The sequence below is a fragment of the Corvus cornix genome, chromosome 4 (assembly GCF_000738735.6).
Source record: "Corvus cornix cornix isolate S_Up_H32 chromosome 4, ASM73873v5, whole genome shotgun sequence".
In the NCBI taxonomy this organism is placed as follows: domain Eukaryota; kingdom Metazoa; phylum Chordata; class Aves; order Passeriformes; family Corvidae; genus Corvus; species Corvus cornix.
The window spans coordinates 2,010,142-2,035,534 of record NC_046334.1 but is presented as its reverse complement, the minus strand read 5'-3'; the positions used below and the strand labels follow the sequence as shown (position 1 = coordinate 2,035,534).

At 41.2% G+C, this 25,393-nt stretch overlaps 1 protein-coding gene across 1 annotated transcript in view; it reads right to left on the bottom strand.

The window, feature by feature from the left end:
- Positions 1 to 21,770, bottom strand: part of ANK2 (ankyrin 2) — a 139,328-nt gene extending 117,558 nt beyond the window's left edge. Inside the window, 4 exon segments of the mRNA XM_039551201.1 lie at positions 1,702 to 1,800; positions 2,311 to 2,409; positions 9,425 to 9,526; positions 21,621 to 21,770. Of these exon segments, the coding sequence (XP_039407135.1) occupies positions 1,702 to 1,800; positions 2,311 to 2,409; positions 9,425 to 9,526; positions 21,621 to 21,755 (435 nt within the window). The 5' untranslated portion in view covers positions 21,756 to 21,770.
- Between the last annotated feature and the right edge of the window lie 3,623 nt (positions 21,771 to 25,393).

Below are 25,393 nucleotides of genomic sequence, written 5' to 3'. Positions count from 1 at the left end.
TCCACCTCTTCTGGAAAAGCACAGCAGGCCAGAAAGACAACTCAAAGGCCCCAAAGCTGGATGACACCACATTAAGGACTCAAGCTCCCAGTCAACAGGACTTATTTAATTAAGACAACAAGGCACAAATGCAGGACATCTGTATCCCAGCAGTTCCAATCCATCCTGCCTGGAGGCAACCAGTGAGCAGTAATGGGGAAAATGTCCTCCATCAGATTAACTCAATTAAGTCAAGTAGCAAATGCCTGTTAACAGCTCTGTGTACACTACACAAAGCATCCAGTGAGAACAATAAATGTGTTTAAAACTAGAATACTACATAAACATTTTCCAATTCTAATTTCTGGTTTGTTTTTTTTTAATTTAGAAAACCTCATTTATTTTTTCAGCCTAAGGAAAAACCTTCACAAAGACTTTTTGAGGAATAATGCTTCATGAAAGTATTGTTTTTTACAATTATTTCTCTTACCATGCTCAAAACATTAAAGACTTTTTTATCTTCTACATGAAAAGGCTGATAAACATATGAAGAAAACATCCAGTTTGTTCATTATGAAAGGAGTTCGCTATATTTTTGAACGAAGGAATTATGTTTCTTATCTTTAATGGGAATAGAGCATGGGGAGCAACTGACCATCAGCTGTCCTTAGAGAGCTCTTCAGTCATTTTGGCGCAAAAAGTGTAATAGAGAACACATTGTTAAAATCTTGGAGTCAGGCAGCTTAAAGTTTTTTTCAATTGCTTTCTCTTGTCTTAAAATGTGCTAAAGGTACAGACAAACATTCATTTTGTAAAGCTGCTTGTTCATCTCCTGCTCTCTACTTACTTTACCCTGGTCCATGGTGAATTTGTAATGTCAAACAACAGGAAACCCTCCAGGTCCCAGTCTCCCAGGTCTGGGCAAGCAAGGTGTGGAGCCAGTGCTAGGAAAATTTAAATTTTTTTGAGGATGTCACCAGCCAGGTACCTCAGAAAGATGTGGTTTCTTTATCATCTATATCATCTGTTCAGCCCCTTATAGCTAAAGACAGTTGCTATAATTAAGGCAGCGTTTACAAACATTAACCAAATTATTTATTTGAGAAATGGCTCTTAACCCTAATCAAAGGAAATCATAGGTAGGGGACATCACCCCATCCTCTGATGTGTTTTGGAAGACGAGACGTGTTTCATGTCAGTGGAAATAAGAGTGCCATTTTTACACTTGGTTTCCCTGCCAGGACAAGGTGATTTTCCCCAGTTCAAATGTACATTGCAAACTTTTGATGGAAATTCTTTCTCATCACATACAGAAAGTGTCTGGAAGCCTGGAGTAAGTTATCTGCAAACTTTTACCAAAAAATAACCATAAAAAGCAATTGTACAAATTAAGCCCTTGAGAAATTATCTTCATTACTGCTCACCAGATACCACTCACACATAATATTTAGACACTTGGAAATATTTTAGGAATTCCTAGTGTGCTTCAATAAATTGTTTCAGAATTTTTTCAGTCACCAACAATACGAGTTCCGGTATCACACAATGAGCACATAATGACTTCAATTCAGTTTTTACTTTTATTCTACTTACCAAAGAATGCCTCCATTTGCTTGATTTTTCAGGCTTGGATGTTTAGAAGCAGCGCCTAATATCGCGGATCTATCTTATAAAAGCTCACCAAATAACTTTCAGAACTGAGAAGGGACAAGAGCACCATACCTGAGATTGTGCATTAATATTGGCTCCTTCCTTCACCAGAACTTTGACAACTTCAGCTTGTCCTGCTAAGGATGCAATGTGCAGGGCTGTGTTCCCTTTCTGTTAGAGGGAAGTGGAAAATTCAAGTTACCGTTAACCTTTTTCAGGAATCATTTCAATCAGCAGTTTTTTATAGCATTCATGTGCATGTGCCTGCCTGAGGAAGGGCTGAAGGAAAAACAACTTATCCCATGGGTGTTCTTTCCTTTGTGCCCATGGGTGAAAAGACTCCAGATATGATAAAGTCAGTTACAGATTTTCACAAATTTGAAAAAATCTACTACTTGGAGCTATACTAATTCTCCTTAAAATACAGAGAACCTGTCACTGGAAATAAGGAAAATCTGGCATTGCTAAAAACTTCTAATGCTTCCCCTCTATTACAGTACAAATTATATTTTCCTCTTCACTTACTTACAGTGAGCTTCAGCAGAGACTCCCCAGCCGTAACAGAAATAACAGTTTAAATATCAGTGCAGTAATTATATTATTCTCTTATTTTGTACTTTTTGGGGTTTTTTCTGTATTTCTCACATGTATTGAATAAACTTACAGACGTGCATGAATTACCTTAGTGGCAGAATCCACAGCTGAGCCTCTTTCCAACAATTCCTGTACCAGTCCCACGTGGCCCTCTTTGGCTGCCAGGTGCAGAGCATTGAGTCCATTCTGTAAGCACAAGGGCCAGATCCATTACAAATATCAGATGCACATTCCTACCTCACCCTGGGATAAGGAGAAGATTAGGAGCTGGAATACTATTACATCTCTTAGCTGACTGTCTGCATAAGTCAGATACTTTGGACATGGCTGTTTAAGCCAAGGCTCTGTGGGACAAACTTCCCCGATAACATTTTTCTCACAGTAACAAATACATTAAAACAAACTGTATTTTGTGAGTATCCAGAAAAGATTCCTTATTTTCTAATAGCTTCCCATTTCCATAGACTACTACCTTGGGCATCTCCATGGAGCCCAGTATTTCAAAACTTGAGTGATTTTTCTGCCTCACTTTACCATAACCTTATCCAGCCCTACTGAGGTTTTATTAATACTGAGAAATCACAGGACTTAGCCAAATTTACACAGGATATGTTTACTCAGTCAGGGTTCTTCCATGCTGACACAGCTGTCCTGAACCCTGGTCTCTCCTCTGGGAAAACTGGTATCAAATAGAAACCCAAAAGCACAAATAGGCCAAAATAGCTGTTGACCACTTTTGACTTCCAAACTGATCCTTGATCTGGTACCGCTGCTGGTGTCTGATGAGCAAGTCTTCACTAAGCTTTGATGTTTTGCCATCTCAGTCAAAAAGGAAAAGAAAATTAATGAAATAAAAGCTAGGATTGTTGAAAAAATAACCTAAGAAAGTCAGCATCTAAATCCTATCCACATTAAACAGGAACAGGATACTTTATCTCATATAAATTCCTGCCATGGAAACTTGATCTCCTTCTTCCTAGCATCCCCATTCCACCCAAGGGAAAAAAAATAAAATTGCAGTCTATTGTAGCTGAATTGCCAACATGTTTTTCACAATCCTAAGGTATTTTTCATGCTACATCAGGCAGGTGACAGCGACAAATACTGCTATTCCCTCCAGCATTCTACTGGTTTCCATATTGCAGACATCAGGAGCAATACTCAGGTATTTGAGCAACCAGCAGCAAATTCAGCACTGTGTAAATTTACCACTTTCCTTGTCTCTGAGCAGTTCAGAGTCATTTCAAATGTGAAATAAACAAACGACTGTCTGGCTTTTATTTGTCCATTCACAGAGGCAGTTCAAGCCTGTAATTCCCAGTGGGATTTTAAAGCACTTAGCACTTCACAGGAGGCATTTGATGGGAGTGGGTCCAATGGCTTCAGACACAGCAATCCAAATGCATTTCTGCACTAACTCCATTTAATTCCACATCCATGTAAGCAGCACAGGCAGATTTTGTGGTCAAATTCAGAAGTGGAACTAGGAGAAAAGCAAAGGAACTAAAGAAAGGCCACAGTCCCAGGCTGCCAAAAGCAGAGGAACACCCTTCTGCAGCCTGGTAGTTAGGAAATGTTAATGACAAATGCGGTATCAACCCCATTATGTGGGAAAAGCTGCAGCAACCAGAACATCCTTACTCCAGAGGAAACACTCTTACTGTGGAGCTGCAGAGCCCAGGGGTAGCAGTAGCGCTATGCCCTGGTAAAGGATAAATCCTTAGCCAAAAATACGTGGTGAGGTTCACCGTAAGCACCAGAACAAGGAATACCGCACACGTCAGGGAATATTTTGCAGCCTGGACATGTTTCAAAAAGCTCTGATCTTTCTTGGTTTTTAATCTCAGCTGAGTATCAACTAACCCTAATTACTCTACAGTGGCTGAGAGCTTTGAAACACTATTTTGTGGGGAAACACAGTGTTCTCCTCACTTTTTAAGAACAAAGACCCGTTCCCCTATCTGATCTCACAGATTCTGTCATCAACACTTTCCACGGGAATATGAAGGGCAGCTTGTCCTCCTCACAGTGTACACAGCTGATGTATTGCTGCGACATGTTATTAACCTTCTTCACTCATTGGGAACAAACTGAAGTCCACAAACAGCAGAGATATTGCAAAATTCATGACCCATAAACACTTCTGAATGCAAAAGGGTGAGGATAAGCTTCTGTTTTAGTTTACCATGTACCAAAATATGGAGAGAGCAAGGCTTGTCCCAGTGCTTAAGCTTCTAAAACACTTGTATTCCTACCTCTGAGACACATATCTGCTGATGCCACATATTAAGCACCTGAAAGTTGATATTGCTGCATAGAGTTTCTTTGCAACATAGGACTTCTCTTTAATTCATTAAAACATGAAGAAAATTAATAGCTGAGGTCCAGTAAAAAGCTTATAGGAAGAAACTCTAGCTTAAAAATAGTACTATAGACATTCAAATTCCATAATTCCTTAAATAAAGCAAGCTGGAGTAAGCAGTAGCAAGCCCTGCACTTTAAATGCTGAGGACCAGCACAACTGAAGCCTTAAAGCAACTTTTGTTCTGTTTCTCCCTAATCAGAACCAACGCTGCAATTATTTCCCAGCCCACGTGGCTGATCCCTGCTGCTTCTGATGATGGAATCTCAGATTTAATCACTGCAACTCCTCTGTTCCTGTCAAATGGATTTTTGTAGTTCAGAACAACAAAGGTTTCTGACACGTCCCTTTTTCTCTCCCATGCCCACCAAACAGTTGGGGAGGGCGAAATTAGTTGTCTGCTAAGGAAAACTGTGCAGCATAAGGACAAAGCCTGCATAGGCCATAACTGCCATTCTTTTGGAGACTCCTTGGTAATTTTAACTCTCATAAAGTAACATAATACGGAGCCTTCCAAGCTGGTTCTTGTTTCCAAGTGTTTCCTTGCAGTGCCTGATTCCCTCAATTCTCTCTCTCCTCTACCACTGAGGCAGAGACGTCAATGCTGTGTATCCCATGGAGTGCTACAAACATGTTCACATACCACCAACTGCTCACAGGACTTCCTGCAGTGCTACCCCAGGTATTTTCACCACACTGGAAAAGTCCAGAGATTTCTTGGACGTCCTAAAATTGACCAGCCTTTTTAAAGCCAGTCCAAAGTCAGTCACTTATTCCCAATAAGACAGGCACCATCACTGCTCTTGTCTGGAAATCACCCAAAAAAGTCCCTGCTACCTCTGCCTTTGTACTCATTTGCCTCATGGAGCAATCCTCATGGAATGGAGGCTCTTTCATCAATGCCTGGTTCAGCATCAATCCTCCTGTGCCATTTACTCCTTCCAGGACACCACCCAGATCCAACAGCTTCTCCTATTCCCACCTAACCCTATTGTGCCAAAGCAAACTGACACCATGGAAAAGCAGTGTCTTGGCAGAGCACCAGATCAACCTGTAGCTCAAAGGACATTTTACATCAGCCAAGTCACCGCTCTGTGGGCTTTTACACCCTCCCTTCTAAGCTCAGCTCTAAGTGACAGGTATAGACAATAACCTGCCAGTCCTAGAAAGCTCGACTCGCCTTCTGCTGGTGAGACTTAGTGAGGATGACAAAGAACATAAAAACATAGAGATGGGGGAAAAAAAAGTGTTTGAAAGAAGTGGGGAAAAAATTCTATGAAAACAGTCCAACAGTAAAGCATAACTTCAAAACACAATGAAAATTAAAAAGCTTTTGTGACTAACTCTGTATGGTGGTGCTAACTCCTTTTGCCAGCAGAGGCAGAAACTAAAAAGCAGTATCATAGTCTTTGTTAAACTCAAATAATTTTCCCTCTTTAATAGATGGCTCTGCAAAGTCTCTTCTCCGAATAAATCTCTCTGGGAAGTAAAAAGCACATGTGGCAACCTCTTTTCAAGAAAGATTTGGTAAAGGGCACATTAGAGAGCTGGGCTTGGCTTTCTGAAGTCCAAAGGTTTGTGGAAGTTTTTCCTAAAAATACCACGAAGAAATTAAGTGGACAGTGGGGAAAAAAAGAAAAATATTATCAGGTTATGAAAACTCTCACTTTATGTTGCCTAGTAGTCTAGGAAGTCAAGAAATTGAATTAACCCCCTGAGTGACATCAAATGTGGTGCTGCTGCCCTCATTATGCTACAGTGCTCCTTCAGACTATAGCTAGCACTGCTGGGAGAGGCAGTGCCTTTCTGTTTGGAGGGAAAGAGGGAGTAATTAACAGCTGTGCTCTGTCTCGATGTCACTGAAGGAACAGAGACCAGTCAAATTAAAAGGAAGCCAACAAAACGAGAGCAAAAGCCAAACTGACGGAAGCTCAAAAAGCCCTGCAGCTGGAGGCCCCCAAAACTACCTAATATTTGAATCCTGTTCTATTCAAGGCATTAGACTTCATGGAGGAACGCAAAAGACTTTTCCAAAGCAAACGACAGCACCCATTGCATTTTTCCTTCCAAGACATCACCTTGAAAACGGACAGGTCTCCAAGGACAAGATGGAGCAATGTTACTCTATGTTGCCTTTGGATCCCCAATTCAGTTTCAGCAGGCAGTGATGAGCTCTCAGAACGGTCAGACTTCGGGGTCTAACTCCTGCTGGAACCTTGGGCTGCACCAAACGCACAGTGTAAGATTTAAGTTCATTTTGCTAATCAACATTTTGAACATGATACAGAAGCAAGCTGTCTTCTCTTGCTACATTAACTACAAACAATAACCACATCCTAAAAAACTACATCTGTAACATAGGAAAAACAGCTTTAAAGGAATCAGAGATTTCCCATGACTATCGGTTATCTGTCCTATAAAATACCAGGAATTGGATTTTTTTTGTAAGGGACTCTTCTTAAAACAGGGGAATTTTGTCCCCTGACATTTCTACTCTCTCCAGAAATAAACAGAATTGATTTATGATTTTCAGAATAGATGAGAGTACTTGAATTCAGATTAAAGTAAGTAATTCCATAATAAGTGAATTTGTTATGAAGGGAGCATTCAGTGAAGCATATTTAAGTAATATCTAATTATTAACTATATAACTGTATTATTAACCACTCTCTGTGTTCAGTATATCCAGAAACATTAAGCTCCATCATATCTTGGTAAGAGTTACATTGGGAAAATACTTTGATTATCTATAAAGACATACCACCCTGAAAACCCAGGATCTGAAAAAAAAAAAACAAACCAAACATTGAAACTCAAGACAGACTCTCCGGGTGTTCTCTCCATTCAGGAAAGCTTATATTTAACATTATGTATGGTTTTCTCAGATGGGATCTAGTCTAAAAATAGCATTATTCTGAAAAAAAAAAATACCCTGCACATACAAGGCTTCATTTTTAAAAGAGCATTGAGATATCTCACTCTTAAAAATAAAATACACCCCTGCATTTTGCACAGACTGTGTTTGCTTCTCCCCTTAGACAGCTGGAACACAATGACACGGACACCCCTGTCAAACTCTGAGGAGGAGAAGAAGGAGTAGCAATAACTTGAAGGCTGCAGTAGTAGCTGTGATGGCTTACTCAGTATTCCCTGACCTTTAGCAGAGGGAGTCTGCTCCCACTCCCACTAGAATTTACAATACACCGGTGATGCTTAATCAGCGGAAGCACTAAGGGTCTTAGTTATCAAAAATCTCCGTAAGCAATTTTATATGGCACCAGAACTGGAATCTGAAGTGCTTGGCTGTGCTCAGTGGATGGTGAAAGCTCTGATCTCACCTACACAGTGCAAGAGGAGCTGTGTCACCAGCTGCAGGTGGGAAGCACTTTCCACAGCAGATAAATCTGCAGCAACCTTTGTCATATTCCTCTCATAACCAACATGAGAATATAAACGCTGGGAAAAAACCTTGTAATGTTCCTAAGTAATGATCATATTAACTGTGCTCTGTCCTGGGGGTGAATCTCTTTGTTAATATTGGTACTTAAAATAAAGATGGAAAACCTGCTGGGTCTATTTGAATGTAAGAACTTGGGTCTAGCTTTACTCTCTCCTACCTGGGCAACTTGAAGTTTGCCAGGTCATGTCACATATAACTCAGGAAGTTTTTCCTTGACACTAAGTCTTGTAAAGGAAACCTTCTCCCAGACAGTAAGACAAGAACCTTTCTAGACGTTTTCAATAAGCAGAACATGAAAAGCCCCAGCTCTGATCCTCCTCATCATTAAATTCCTTGGCACAGCCAACAGATCCACTCTCACTCCTGTGCCCTAGCTTCCATTTTACACACACCTACTTTATTCATCTGCAGCTTTCCTTCAGCAGGGACAGTGAGGGCTCCAAATACTTTAGATTATTTCACTTCTTATTCTTCCATTTACTCTTTTTTTCCCAAAAGAAATAGTGGTCACAATTCTAGGGTTTGACTTCCAAATGGCACTGCCATTGTCCAGTCAGTGGTCACTTTGATCAAATCTGGCTGAGAGATAGGGGAAAGCTGGGCACCCTAAAGCCTGAGCTGTCAAATTCCCCATCGAAGAAACTGCAGTGATTTCACTAGAAAGGCAAGACACTTCTCAGAGCTGATGCAGCCACTTATCTGCATATTTATTTTATGTCACGTCACAGTTAGAGTCTTATTAAATTTGATGGTTCTAGTCACTTAAAGAAATGTTGCAAATGTAGGTCCCTAAGCTATGAAGCCAAAGTAATTGGATTTATATGACAGACCTACAAAAGAGCCAAGCCAAAACATTCTATCACATTACAGTCATATCAGTGGTGGAACTTTAACAGTGTATTTTTACAGCAGTAATAACTTCCCTGAAAGGGGAGACAGTGTGTTAAGCACAACATTTAAGTACCTTTAATGTTACGTTATAGGTACTATTGACGAGTGATAAAAACACATATAGTTTTGTGAAACGAGGTGAAAGCCCATGGCTACCCCTTTAGCCACCCGAGAGTAACCAGAACTGCACTCCCAGTGCAGGTGAGTGACAAGACTTTAATCTCCTTGGACACGAGTTATCTGAGCAGCTACAACCACACCTACTCAAGTGCTTACCTCCCCCCTGAGATCACACAGAAATAGCAAGGGAACCCTCAAACTCCCAGACCTGAGCTCTCAGGGGATCAGGTGCCTCAGGTGGGATGGCTAAGGAAAATCCGTGGGCTAAGCACAACACATCCGGGGGATAAAGAGATAAACAGTATTTCTATAGTGCCCACGTTCCTTGCAAATCACTCTTGCAAACTTCTGTCCTTCAAATATCTTACCTGATTACAGGTGTTAATGTCTATTCCACTTTTCAGGTATTCCACTACTTTGTCCAAATTGCCAGCTCTGGCAGCTCGGAGAAAGCTTGCATTGCTGTCAGACTGTAAAAAGAGAAGAAAAAAAAAATTCCCCAATTAGCCCCTGCTTGAACAAGAGTGGAACTTCCTCAGCGGTGAAAGGTTTCCAAATTTTATGCTGCAGGAAGATAAAACTGTGAAATAACTGACTTCAAATTATATCTGCATTAATTAGCATATTTAAATTAGGCAATAATGGCACAAAAGAACCACAAACCTGTCAAAGTGAGCAAAATAGAGCAATAATTGCTGGCATTCAAAATTTAGCAAGAACTGTAAAAAAAATTAAAAACCAACCATAAATCATAGTAACTGATATTGTCAACAAGAGAAAAGTAAGTGCATCAACTTGCTAACTATAGTTTTCTGGGGAATCACATATATATATGATCTCTTTTTCTATATAACTTTATATATTATTTATGTATTTTATGTACGTTATTTATAGATCTGTATAAATGTTATTCACAAATTGAGATATATTATTTTTAGATATATATGCTCAAAGTGGGCAGCACTGCACATGTAGCTAACCTCAGAACAAAGCGGATGAAGTACTCAAGGCTGAGTATCTAAACCCAGGATCATGTTGTAAATATTCCCACTCCTAAACTGCCTACATTCATACATTTAACAATGGTTTAAAAACCCTAAAAAATATGCTTTCATTTTTCAGCCAGGTTGTGGGATGTCCTGTTAAGCAACGGAGTGTGGAACGCCTCCGCCCTCTTACCTTTGTCTATGAGTGCGACACAAAACGACATTGGCTGCTTGAAACCAGCCCAGATTTGGATGTTTCCCCACACAGCCAAACTGGCCACTAAGACACCGGAGACCAGGACACAAACCCAAGTCGTGCAGCAGAAGCAAGGAGTACACAGAATAAGCATTTGGGAACGTGTACCAGGACAGCAACAATTGTCACAGCTCAATCACGCGAGTGGGAGTGATGGCGAGGAGCAGGTAAAGCAGCACAAGAGCCTGTTTGCGGGGGGGTGAGCCCCGAGCTAGAGGATGGCCCGCGCTCCGTTGGACTGGGACTCGCCGTTCCACCGGAACGCCTCCGGCCAAGCATGTTCTCAACCAATCCCACCTCCCTGTCACTGACGTCGGGCAGAGCCGCTCTTCCACATCATGAGACTATCCTAAAAGCCTCCCACTTCCAGCCACTTATATCCGTTGCCCAATCCATTCCAATGCATTTATTTCAGTCACCCTGCTTATCATGCTGCACTAACTCACTTCACAATCCCCGATTCCAACCTATTTTAATCTGCAACAGATGGATGTCATCAAAATGATCCTTCTTACAACTGTGCTACGTGCCAAGACAAAAATATTCTCTTTTAAATTCCTTTCAGCAAACTTCAGCACATTTTCCACATCTTTTACTGTTAGGAAAACACACCATCTTTCTAAACATGCAGCAGGGGGAAAGGCAAGGGAACACAGGAATTTACAGTGACAAAACTTTTGGATAGTTGCAGGCCTCAGTCAGGTGAGCATTTGGATGAGATTTGATGCCCGCGCAAATTTTGACAGGAACTTGAAATTTCCCTTTCAAGAATAAAGGTAGCTGTTAACACTGCACCCTTTCCTGGGATGAGGATGTGCTCATAAAGACACCAAATTATATTTTAATGTTTAAATATCCTTGGAAAAATCAATTGTCTTAGTAAAAATATCAACCAAGAACAAATATCTGAGCGTATAAGGGGTAAATCTGGACACTCTGGTTGGGACAAGCATCTTTGCCCTCAATCATACACACATTTTACCTTCTTTTCTCCCATTTTTTTCATGCTTTACAACTACAACAATAATTTACCACAGCAAAACTACAATCATCTGCTTTATACTTTTAAAAGGTTAAGAAAGAATGATACAACAAATTACCACCTACAGCTTTGGGTTCTTAGGAATGTATCAATCTTTGCTTGTTTTCCTTTCACGCAGAATAACAAGGCTAAAAATGGTGACATCTCCATTATTGCTGGAAGTTCAGGTTGTAGCTAAGCCCACACAACTATATTCCATTTGTTTCTGGCTGAGAAGACACGAGCAGTGTTTTCCAAGTAGAGTCTCATTTCCTTGATTCGTAATTTTGTTACCTCATAATCAAATCACTGCAATGTACATCACTTCAAAACCCTTTTCCACACACCCGAATATCGATCTTAACGCACACGATGAACTTCTTATCTACATAAAGTGTAATTCAGCAACTGAGATGTTTCATATAAAAATTCCCATACAAAAACCAGAGACTGGTTCCACAAAATATTTATAAGATTCAGCACCATATTACAAGGCTTAGAAGCCTTAGAAGTTGGGAGTACTCAGATCTATTTTCTTTCCCAGTTTGTCAAATCTAATTTTTCAGTAGGTTGTCACCAGTTTGTCCTTTCCCCCATTCTTTTAATGTTTTTCAAAAGCATTTTTGTCAGCACTTCTGTCTCAGACATTTACTCATTTTAGCACACTAAAACTTCAAATCCATTTTGACAAAATCCCCTCAGTAAACAACAGCAGCAGTTTTCTGTAGTCTTACCATAACAGAAGACAATGAATTCGGATCTGCGGGCTTTTCCAATGGATTCCACAATCTCTTGAAATATTTTGTTATTCACAGTTCCCCGCAGTCCTCAGAGCCCCCATGGCGCTCAAAGCCCCTCACAGCCCCTCATGGTCCCTTTACAGCCCTCAGAGCCCCTCATGGCCCTTTAGAGCCCCTCACAGCTCCTCACAGCCCTCATGGTCCCTCAAGCTCCCTCATGGCCCTTTACAGCCCCTCACAGCCCTCATGGTCCCTCACGGCCTTTTAGAGCCCCTCATGCTCCCTCATGGCCCTTTAGAGCCCCTCACAGTCCCTCAGAGCCCTCATGGCCCTTTAGAGCCCCTCACAGTCCCTCAGAGCCCTCATGGCCCTTTAGAGCCCCTCACAGTCCCTCAGAGCCCTCATGCCTCTTGAGAGCCCCTCACAGTCCCTTCATGGCCATCAGAGCCCCTCACAGACCCTCAGAGCACTCACGGCCCTTTAGAGCCCCTCACAGCCCTCATGGCCCTTTAAAGCCCCTCACAGCTCCTCAGAGCCCTTTAGAGCCCCTCACAGCTCCTCAGAGCCCTCATGGCCCTTTAGAGCCCCTCAAAGTCCCTTCATGGCCCTCATGGCCCTTGAGAGCCCCTCACGCCCCCTCCAGTGTTTCTCAGTAACAGAGAACTGCCACATCAGTCTCTATAGTTTGGCGACTGGTGAAGACAAACTGCCAACAAACCGTCATTTGAAGGCACTTGCTTTACAAGAAAGAAGACAAAAACACAGAGCCAGAGTCCCGTGCACCATATGGTATTTATCACATCCCCTCTTCCTAAGAACACACCCCTGAGGGGTTTTCTCAGGAGCTTTACACATGTAAGCAGATCACGCTCAAAAGCAAACACTCTACCAGTGAGGAAAGGTTTATAGGAGAAGAGCTCGCCTTAAGCAGCACTATGTGTGAGCATGAGAAAATGAGAGCCCTGTAATCCGGGAAGCCCCAAAGCTGACATGTTAATGTGCAAAGCCTCAGCCGGCAGCTCTGCCCACCACCGTCAGCTCCGTCAGGCAGAACTAAAGCTCACAATGTGTACACGCAGCCACTAAGGTTGGGCAATCAAATCAACACATTATAAACATCATACAAGAATATGGCATGAGGGATTAGAAAATACTGAGCTGGTGTTTTATAGTATGGGATGAATTCACCATCTGTGGATTTAACCAGCTGTTTCTAATGCACGGCCCTCAATATATATACAGTGACAGAGCACTAGAAGTCCTCGATCACTACTTTTAAAAAAAAATTACGTTTGCAATGCAATTCTAGTACACGATACAGACATAAAGGTAAATTTATATTAGATAATAGAAGATACTGTTCCCTGTGAGGGTCGTGAGGCCCTGGCAGAGGTTGCCCAGAGAAGCAGCAGCTACCCCATTCCTGGAAATGTGCAAAGCCAGGTTGGATGGGGCTTGGAGCAACCTGGGATAGTGGAAAGTGTCCCTGCCTGTGGCAGCAGGATGGGACTGTATCATGTTGAAGGTTCATTCCTAAACCATGCTATGACTTCTGAGGAATATTTGGTGTTATTGGACCTTGTAAAGATCTCCTAACTTTTCTTACAAACTTTTGATTGAGGATAGATAATTCCAGCTAGAAATAAGAATTTTCAGACCACTGGGAATAAATAACTGTGAAAAAAAATCAATATAAGCTTAAGTACACTTACAGCATGAACACAAACATTTAAGTACCTAGCTGTCAGATACTGCATAAAAAAATATAAGAAATTATCAAGTGACTATATGAATATATGACTGTGGATTCTACTTCTTTCTTGCTAATTACAGTGCTGCAGTTTAACCTGAATTTGAAACACATATCTCAGGGAATCTCAGTAATTAAATCATATATGGAAGTAAGTATTTTAATCAAATAATCAGACCTTGCCTTCTGGTTCCTCTGTCCCCAGTCTAGTTGCCCTTCCTTTCCCATTACGTACCTCATCACCTACTGCACACAGAACATGCCTGTTTCTCAAATACATTTTAGAGAGAAGTGCAAAAATAAATCTTCAAATCATATGCTGTACCAAACCCATAAAAATTTCTCCAAATATTCAAATTTGCTAGATAAACCGGCTTCATGCATAAGAAGGAAAGACTGGGGGAGTAGAAGGCTTCAGTTTTCCAAGGACAGCTTTCATCATAACATTATCCAAACCATGCAAATATTTGTCTTAAATCGTGTCTATAGAAAAACTACTCCTGCAGGTTGGATTTGGGTTTTTTCCCCTCCAAATAAGTTAAATGACCCCAGTCTGTCCAAAATCACAAATATCTCTTTGAGAGAACACAGTCCAGCACTATGGGCTCCTGAACATTTCTCATCTACTAAATACAGTTTGTTAATGGCATGCTGTCAAAAAGAATTCAAAACTCAAGTCTAATAACCAAAGAGTATGTTTACACCTTAATTTAACCTATGTGGTTTGTGTATTACAATGTATATCTGAGTAGCAATAACCCTTTCAGACTTACCTTTCAAACACGGACTTGGGGATGCACTGCTTTGATTTTATGGAGAAAAATTTATTTAGCTGTAACTTTTGAAGATACTGTCCTTGATCAGGACACGAGAAAATCCTGCTTTACATAAACCAAAAAAATCAAATCATTATCAGTTAAAAAACCTCTGACGGTCAAGTGAATCCTGTGTTATCACTGCAGGTCAAGCCAGCGTTAAGCCACACTTAGTCAATACGGCAGGGGCAGGTGACAGTGTTGATGCCATTTACCAGCTCCAGGGTTGTGAGGCACTGTTCGTCCAACAGCTGTTTGTTTACTTAGCAAAATGCTGATAGCTTGTGAACTGTTCCTCATTAAGCTGCTCCTAACTGACTGGTACCTCATGATGCTAATAAACTCAGTGAATGCCTGGAGTTGAGAATTCAGCTCATAGCAGAAGGGAAGTTGCGCCTTCTAAACTCAAGTTTTCATGGCTTCTTGATGTTATTCAGTACTTAAAGATGCAAAGGGAAAAAATTACAGGTATGCAAACAAGTGCCTTTTTTTTTTTTTTTTTTAAATTCCCTACTTTCTGAAGTGTCAGCCTAAGCTCCTACCCTTGAGACAACCACTAAATTTTGTCCCAGTTGGCTTGGTTATTCTCTGATTTCAGGAACCATCTGTTCCAACCAGCCATCATTTAATTGGGTGCAACTCTAAAAGTGGCATAGACCAGGTGTTACCATTACCCAACTCGCTTGTCACGTACAGATTTTTGCCCACTAAGGAAGCTTCTTCCATACCAGCATTCAGATGTAAAAGGGGGGAATTCAAATATAATGCTTTTCCTCATGGAATACTTTCTGTAAAACTTGCCAGTGAGTTTATCAGTCGCTCACATTTTATCTACTGTACACTAATTTCTTTTTTTTAACTCAGCTGAAGGAGCTGCTGATCTCCAAAGGGCATCACACTAGAAGATGCAGCAGTGACTGCAAAGAGGCAAAGTTTTTTTATATTTTTTGCTTTTAATTAAACTCCCAGAGCAGAGTCTGAGCCTGCAGTTCTGATATATATGCCATAATGAGAGCTAAATATTCCACTTGCAATGGCACAGGCTCAGTAATCTAACACTGATAAATGACTTAAATGAGATAATAACAGCTATAATGGAAACATATTTTCCCAGCCCTTAATGAAATAACATTCATCTTCTGAAAGAAAAGAAATACAACAGTGTTCTGCTTTCAAAGCTACTTCCATTGCCCATAAAAATGTGTGTTTTCATCCCATTCATTTACTGGGAGCAATAAAGGAAGACAGATTAAATCACAGATCCTAAAGAAATTTCAGTATCTAAATTCCTGGATGAACAATGGGCTAAATTTTCTTATTTCAATATCAAAACAAGTATTTTTATCACTCAGCTTCTCCCATTCAACCATGTACAGGCATTTCAGATCAGATTCATCCTGCTGTGTACCTACGGTTGTATAGAATTCGTTCATGAATAGCTGAACTGAAAAGCCCACAATTCTAAAATAGCAGTTTTCACTAAACAAACATCTTGTTCTCATAACCTAGAGCAAGTTCTTATCCAGGAAAATGACACAGCTGACCTTACAATAAACTAATATTTATTACAACAAGAAGAATCTCAGGATTTGTGAGATGTGAAGAGGAAAATAAGCTTTCAGAGGTAAGAGATCACTAGCAAGTTAAATATACTCTGCCAAGATTAAGCTAATAGCATCTAGCAATTAATTACTTTTAAATGTCAAATGTCTCTCTAGATTGATATTGAGGGTGATAAATATTCTTTAAAGTATGTATTACGAACCTGAATAATTTAAGGTGCCTTCGAGTACTCAGGCCAATTAACCGTCGAACATCACAAAGGATATGGAAAAGCTGGCAGCACTTTTTCCGCTATCAAGCTGGGGCTGTGGCTGGAGTTGCCCTCACCACACAGTTACAGACATTGTGGACATGGGCCCACACTTTGGCATGAAGACTGTTGATATTTGCAGCAAAAAATATTTTGTAATAACAAGATGACGAAATAGGTACGAGAAGAGAGAAAGCTTTTGTGCTATACACTGCATATGACCCACAATTAAAACAATCCTTGATTTCAAATCAAAACATTTTTAAACACAGCAAACTATTCCCTGACCCAGAAACCTGGGATAGCATAGACCAGATTCCAAAGTGACCCTTTCAGTATATCCTGTGTTCCTCAGAATGAATATTCTCTCATTAGCTCTGCCAAGGGATGTGTGGGAGCACACATTATGCACTACCAGAGCAGGTGGGAAGGGTAGCGCTGTTTGCATTTATTATACATATTGGTGAAAGCTTTCTTGTGTCAGACAAAGAGGCTGCAACCCAAAGGAGATACAGCAAACAGCAAGATTCAAGACTTAAAGGGTCCTCAAGAAATGAATTTCATTGGTATGACTGGAGATGGACAAAATTATGGCAAAAAAGAAGCTCAGAAAATAAACTAGGTTAAGTGATTTATGATTTATGCACATTATAAATAAAAAATGTATTTTAAGTCCAACATATTTTCATTAACTTCCAGTAATTTCAGTATTGGCATAAAACAGTTCTGTGGTAGTTTCATATCTTTCTATGAGACTGTTCTCAGAAAGCTGCATTTGGAATTTAGGAAGTTTTTTATTGCTGCTACATTATCCCAACAAACGTATTTTTGAGCAACATAAGGAGGAGAAAACTGCCCAGGTAACAGCCATACCTGAACACCAGTTCCTGCTCCAAGATCGCTCCAATCAGACACAACTGAACAACTCTTAATGATGATGGAGACTTGTAATTTTTACTATGGAAAAGCCAGGCTTCACCTATCCCATCTTTTGATAGTGATGGGAAAGTTCTCAATTATTCACAGGGAATGGCTTTCATTTTAGGCTGGTTGTTATATTTCGACACCTTTGACTCTTTTGCCAACTCCGTGAAATTCCAGAGCTTGCAGGATACCATCCAGCCACTCTTTTCTCTCTGCTGGAATGCACAAATGCCTGATTAGTTTGGTTTTGTTTTTAACCAGAGAAGAATAAAGGGATATTTTGGCAAACCACTTTAAACTATGCTTGATTTTTACCACATCTTCAAGTCTAATTGGTCTCAAACTAAACAGATTTAAGTTATTTACTAAAGGAGGGTTTAAACACACACTTAACTGTGTTCCTGAATTTGGGCCAATATTGGCAAATACAGTAGCAGCAGAAGAGGAAGAGAAAACCAATGTAAAATCACCCCTTCCTTGAGCCAAGAAGCAAATGCCTTCCATAAACCTTTCATGATCCTTAGCTGCCTCAGACACCCGTAGGAGTCCTCCCACTCCGTTCATTAACTTGCCATACTGGCCCGGCTGCTGCTTGTACTGCGTCAATGACGGATTTGTGAGAACTGAGGCAAAACTGCATAGTTTTCTGTGGAAAAGAATGGAATAAAAGTCTTTTTCCCAGCTGCATGTCCCTTCCAAAGGCAGTACTTGAAATGATAAAAGTTCTTTTAATCCATACCGATTTTACAATATAAAGCAACATCAGTTATCAGGGTTCTCATCCAGGACAGCACATCAGTACTAGCTGAACTTCAAGCATGTGTAATCCCTGTCGTTCCCCTGAGCTATTCATCTTCTCAAAAACAAATTTTTTGGTATAAATCCCAGCTTGGAAACAATGTGTGGGTGTCTGAATTATCATCGGCATGAGTCTAAAAAGCAGACTCTCAAATGTACCTGGAAAACATAATCCGTGTATTTAAAAAATAATAAAAAGAGGAGAAAAAAACCAAACCGCACTGAGAAACAACAAACCAAACCCCAAAGGATTTGGGTTGCAAGAATGAAGGATTTTATACTTGGATTAATCCTAAAAACTAGAAAAATCTTCAATACTCTAAAAAACAGGAATGTATAATCCTGTTGTTTAATGGGAACATTTCTGGTGCTGAAATTTGAGAGAAAGGATCATTTAGCCATTTCCTGAAACAGTAAGGATTTGGGATACGTTCAGAAGGGTCACATGATTAGTCTTGGTTCTCCTAGTTAACACACATTTACTCAAGTCTCTTAAATACTGATATGGAACCAAGATTTCCTCTATGAGAACTGAATAGTATTAAAGGAAGGAAAAATATTTAGGACCCTCTGGATACCATATATTGAGATGTTGAGATGTTGGTAAGAACTGTAGAACTTGGCAGGCATCTAAATGGTTTCCATGGAAAGTTTCCATTACTAATGATGTTCCTAAATAGAGGTAATAACACTAGAACACATCTAGAAAAAATTAGGATGCCATTCCAAACATTATCTAGCAGGATAATAACCAGGCTGAACAAAAATCCAGGCTGTAAGTGAAGTTTTTGACAGACTGTTGACAGATAATTCTATCACTCTCAATTTTTCATCCCCTATGACCAAAGTGACATTTCCTAATAAAAGAAATGTACTAATACCATCCACGCTAAAGAGTCAAACTGCTTTGCCCACCTAAACACCATTAACCGATCGCCCATTGATTCAAATGTACTGGTTCCATAAAAGAGAAAAAATGATCCCATGTTGCTTTGAGAGGGACTAAAATAGATGCAATTAAACGGGTGTTACAGCAGTTTCTAATTCAGCAAAACTCATTGCAAAGATCTTACTTGTACAGAAAGGTAAAAGGAACACTCAAGTAATAAATGAAGAATCTTGTACTCCTGGGCCTAGATCTTAATTCAGCTCTGGCCAGCAGAGAGAAGAACCAGTTTCACCTGACTTCACCTGTAGAAAGGCAACAATGATGTAAAAGTCCACACTGCCAAATCCACTGCCTTAAGCAGGGAGGAAAAACTCCCATGAATGCTGCAGTAGGAGTCTGGCACAATCCTACGCTGAAACTCAGAGAGCAGTCTGTCCCAGGCAGTCTGAAATACCTGGTCCTGAAGCAGCAGACTGTATCTGATTCTTAGTTTAGAAAAGACTAGATTAGCAAAGCAATTTTGTTATCTGAACTGGCTGAGTATCAGCTGTATTGTTCTGCATCTCGTATCTGCTACAAGACTCCTGCAGTCATCATGCTCAGCTTGATGCGGCAACTCTTTTTAATAAGACAAGACAGAGAGCATGGCTACAGTTACATAAAGGCAGCGGAAAATGTATAGCTGACAGGGTTTTCTGCTGGATACCGTATGCCTGTCTGGGGGAAAAAATAGATACACAATTTCTCCCCACAGAACAAAAGTTTGCCGACGTTTCTAATTTAGAGACACCTCTTTTTCTTTGAACTTTTGTATGGAATCATAAGGATGATGAGAGACTGCAAAGCTTCTTAGGGAAATACAGCAATTTTCCTTTGTAATCCCCCAAGCACTGCAAACCTGAATCCAGACAGACATTCTAAAGAAACTTGGCCAGTCCCTACCAGGGTCATATAAAGCCAAGATCTTATGATTGAACACATCAAAGACATTATCAAAGTGCCTGATCTCTGCCTGCTATGAAAAGCTGCGTAGGCTGAATGAAAAGTATCCAGAAAAACAGAAAGGAAAAGAAACCTCAAAGATCACATGCTGCTCACTCCTGCCTCCTCTGGGGCCTGACCTTATGCCGAAGGGCAGCTCAGAGACTGGACGTGCCGGGAGAGCTCTTTCAGTTTGCTTATTTGTGTCACAGGGGCGTCCATACCTTTGCTAACAGCTTCAGGGCAACCACCTGAAGGGAGATCTCTGACACCCAGTGAAACCACCCTCGGCAATGGAAGCAGGCCCATCCTCCCCCACAGCCCAAGAAGTCCCACTGTCCCTCCCCGACTGTGTTTCCCATCACAAACACTGGAAATTATTTGTTAATTCAACCAAAAGCTCCTCGGTAGGAGAAAAAAAACCTGTCTGCATGCTCAAAGACGTAGGTTACTTTCTTGTTTTAGCTTGAAGAAAGTTTCATTTCATAGAAGTTTGGAACTAGATGATCTTTAAGGTCCCTTCCAACCCAAACCATTCTGTGATTCTATGAAGAACAGGTCCAGCTGTGCTGTCAGTGAAGTACAACATAAAACTGGTCAGGAAAAATCCAGCCAAAAGAAATGTTCTACCAGAAAGCCAAGACAGCATCAAAAGTGTTTTCTAGGACAATGCAGAACTCTTTGCGAGCTGCTGCCAGGAGTGCCTCCTCTCCTCTTCCCCTATGAACACTGGAACTCAGCTCCCCTACTCCTCTATGCTGCACTGCAGTAAATGAGGCATGTGCAGAGCATCAGGTCAAACTGAGACTAATTTTAGTACAGATCAGTTGTAGAGAACACAGGATTTGGATATACTGACACTGAAGGTTTACTCATCTTCCTGTTCTGCAGAAGTTTTGACACAATATACTTCCACTGCCAACTTTGAATGAAATAGCCACTTAACGAATTTCTCAAACAGGATTAGAAATAAAGGAAAAAAAGAGAGAAGAGACACTTCATTTGCCATAGCCACTATACAAGAGTTCTCATCTTAAGGATTTTCTTCTGACTTGCAGCACAAATGCTGACATTACTGCCATAAGCATGACACACACACCCCCCCCCCCCCTTGCCTGTGCCTGGTCCCACTCACTGTAACCCTCATCTGCATTAGGATCTGTGTGGCTCTGCCTCGACTGCACACAGAAAACAATGCCATGTACTGGGCAGACAGCAGCTCAAAAGTAAGCTACTGAGTTCAAGTTTGGAGAATGATCAATACAGGATCATTCCTAGCAGTTGTGCAAACCAGGATAACTGGGTAACATCCATTCATTCCAGGGCTTGTTTCACCCACGGGGTTGTCTCTTCACACACCCAAACCTTCTGGTAGCTGATAATGCTTTGAAGCCACTGCATAAATCAGCAACAGCTGCTTTTTAACCACAGTCAGGACAGCAGAACAAAGATTCAGCACGGACACGTTTAGCAGATCCTTCAGTATTGCAAGCTATCCAGTCAAGTTCTGAGCAAAGAGATCCTTTGCAACATGCACTACCCTCATCTGCATTTTTCCCTGTGATTCCTCTTTTCTTCAGCCAAAACTTACCAGGGCTTCAGGCTCTTTACTTTCTTCACTGCTGTATCCATAATAATCAGGAGTTTTATCCAAATCCTGTATGTTCCCTTGTGTCCTTAAGCCCTTCTCTGAATGACAAGCCTGGCAAATTGGTGCATTGCCCATATCAGTTCTTCTGCTCCCTCCGAGCAGGGGGATGGCCCTTGCCCCGCAGCGAGTGCCCAGCGCTCCCGAAGGACAAGCGACCGATCAGCCAGGAGGAGGGTCCCGCCTACGCTCTGCTCCCCGGCCACTCGTCCCGGGCTCCCTTCCCCAAGCCGTCCTGTGTCCCAGAGAACCCGAAACCCCAGCAACTGCGGGCAGCGGTCGGTGACCATTTCCAATTCAGGCGCTGCCTGGCTATTTTTACACCTACCAGGCCAGCTATGCATGTCAATGGCGTGGGGTGGGCCGGGGGACGGCTCCACAGCACGGAGCCGGCCGGCCCAGCTCGCAAAGTTAAAGTCCCACTGGGTGGAACGCCCTACACACGCGGCTTATTGAGTTACCCAGTCGCGTGCCTTTCAATGTTTTGATTTTTTCCCTACCCTGCCCGATCTCACTGTGCTTACACAAAGCACTGAATTTCAGAATGATGCTAATGCCTTCTGAGTTTCTAACTCAGAAATATGATTTCTTCAAGTCTATTATTCACAAACCAAGATAAAGTGGATGAGCACAGATTTCATGACCATTTAATCCCTGTAATTCACATGGTATCTCATGTTTATGTAGCCAGTAACTGTGATGAGCTTGCTTTGGACTGATATGTCCCCCGGGTATGATTTCAGATGAGCTCAAATGTATCCCAAAAAGGACAATATCTGATGCTAGATCACTTTTGCTCTTGTTTATGTCGTTTGATCTTGTTTGGGGTTTTTATTATCAACTTAGTTTAGGGTTGGTGTTAATATTTTAGCTAGAATAGTTATGATTTAAAGATGAGCCTGAAACAACAAAAAAGACAAAGGAAAATATGAACAATCCCACCAAAACTGAGAATAAGAACATTCTCTCTAGGCTGGAGTTATTTATCATGATTGCACCCATTAAGATAAAAACAATTTTCAGGATAGCATGTTGGAATCTACCCATTATCCAGAACAGGCTTAGTGCAGAATTAAAAACCAGTGAAAACAAACCACACCCCCAAAACCCAAACAAAACAAAGAGAAAAAGGTAGTTGAGCATTAATTGGCAGTTTTCAAACACTTCAGGACCAGCTGGGGGTAGCAGAGGCAGAGGGGATAAAGTGTTTGTAGATACCGAAGTCCTGCGGAATTACCACACCATGCACATCCAACCCCAGTGGAGTGGGGCACGTATTTGAAAATTTAAGCCCCAAATTCCTCAGAAGCAGGAAAATCCTCAAAGAATTTCAACAACCAGCCAACTTTTTTTTCCTCTTTGGGGTTTCAATCCATTGCCAGTATGGCAGCACACATGAGCAGGCAGCTGTGCATGGCAGCCTATCGATTCCCACCCAGTTCCCCTTCACAGCAGCACCGGTTATGATCCAAGAGACCGAGCTCCTCCCAGCCTCCCTTAAGGATTATTGATGGGTACGAGGTTCTCTCTTGTGCTCATTACCCTGAGGAGATTTGAAGGGGCTCTGTAATTTTTCCTTGCTGATGAATGCTCCAGGATGGATCACTCAGCACCTCAGGTGCTGTGATATGTAACAAGTACTGATACACGCTGGATAGACACACGCACAGCGTAGTTAAATTAACTGTTGTTTCTGCCTTTTTGAAATTTTTGCCAGCAATTGAATTGGCAAATGTTTCAGAGTGTTTGTGAACGGCTCACTTGCTCATAATTACCTGACACCAATTTCCTTCAGCTCTTCCAAAGCATTACCCTGTGACAGCAGTAAGGTGTGTACACACTACCATAACTTCCTAGTTTAGTTATCAAAATAAAAGGATGCAAGAAGGAATCCCACCAAATGCTTGACTCGACCAAAGTTCATCTAACCAAGGTTCCAACATAAACTGGAACTACAAATCCCTGGATAGAGCAAGCTATCTAATAGGCAATTAACTTACTGGAAAACACAAGGCACCACTCAGGGGGAAAGGCTGCCCAAACTCGAGTAACAGGCGGTCCCGGGAAATGCTGCATGTGGAAAGCAACAATCTGTATAGCCATGAGAGGGAGAGCAACGAAGAAGCTTTCTGCCAGAGCCTTTCAACAATATTACTGTTGTTTGTCCAAATGGCCCCAAGTCTTTAGGGCAAATTACTCAGAAAGCAAAAACGTTCGTGTCCTGCCAGACTCAGGGCATCGTATTCTAACAAAGTACATGTTTCATGATGGAGGACTCAAAGCCTTTGTGGAGGAACATGTTGCTCTGTGTCTGCATTCCCATGCTCTTTGCTGTCTTGTTAGGGCTGCAAATCCACCCCAGCAGGCAGCAGCAAAGAAATCAACCCCAAAGGCACAGTTTGCAGGCACAGAGCTCATGCCAAAGCACCTCAGCCCTCCTCAGCAGCCCAGCAGACCTTTTCACAACACTAACTCCAAACCACAATTACTCCCTTACAGAAGAAACCTTCAGAAATGTTCAAAAGTGCCTGTAAGGAGGAGAGCAGAGTATCCCATGTATTAAAGCACTCATGCTAAGGCAGAGTCCCTCTTATCCCCCCCAAATGGCAGTAACATTCTAGTTTCTTCCCTAAAGAGTTTCTAAGCCTGAAGCACTTGCAATTATCAGCCTTAGGGCAACACAAACCAATAAAGCCCTCAGCAAACTTTTGGGAATTGCATTATTCCTGAAGAGTCTCACAGTCAATGTTGCCATGGCTAGATACTCTCAGTTTGTTACTACTGGCCATCAAAAAAGCAGCGTGGTACAAACCCACTGGTTTGCAGTGACTTGCAAAATCCCAACCAACAAGGAAGAAGCAGTGAAACCCAAGCTGTAAACTCATTCCAGAGGGAGACTTCATTTGATGGGATACCATTCCACAGTCCAGGAGTGGCAAAGTTTGAGTATTTTAAGATGAAACAGGACCAAGGACAATCACACACACCCACATAGGCAGCAACAGAAGCAGAACTGCTCTGCTGCCAGGAAAAAAGTTTCTTTATCCTTTTTTTGCCATTAATATTAAAGCTTAGTTTGTCAGTAGATGTTTCAATTAGCATAACCAAAATGACAATTCAGGAGCCACTGTAATAGCTTACCGTTTAGTGCTGCAAAAAAAAAAAAAGGGGAAAAAAAAGGGAAGAAAAGACTTCCAAGTATCAAGAAAAATATCAATTGTTAGCAACATAAATCCCCACTTTTATTATTGTTAAATCCCTCCCCAAAGAGCCATTTCCCATGACACTTTTATGGTTAAACACAGTAATTAAAAACAAAAAAAAAACAAAAAAAAAACAAACCAAGAGAGAGAAAAGAGACTACCCTGGGACCTATATACTTCTCTAGGAGATCTCCCAAACTTTGAAATTATTCCTAAATGCAAATTCTATCATTCTTGGGGGCTCTTCTATGGGAAGGTCAAGTACAACACTTGCTTCTAGCAATTACTTTGGGTCAGATCTTGAGCTCATGTAGATTATAAACTCTGATGAGTCATGACTTCATCTCATTTATGGCCCCCTTTATGCTTTACAATAATGACACTGATGAGATCACTATTTCCCAAAAATTCAGCCCTTTCTTCCTCTGGTCACAGAGACCACAATAAGCAATTCCTAAAGCCTAAGCAGCCTTTACAAAGGGGCCATTGTCTGCTCCAGAGGACCTAGCAAAA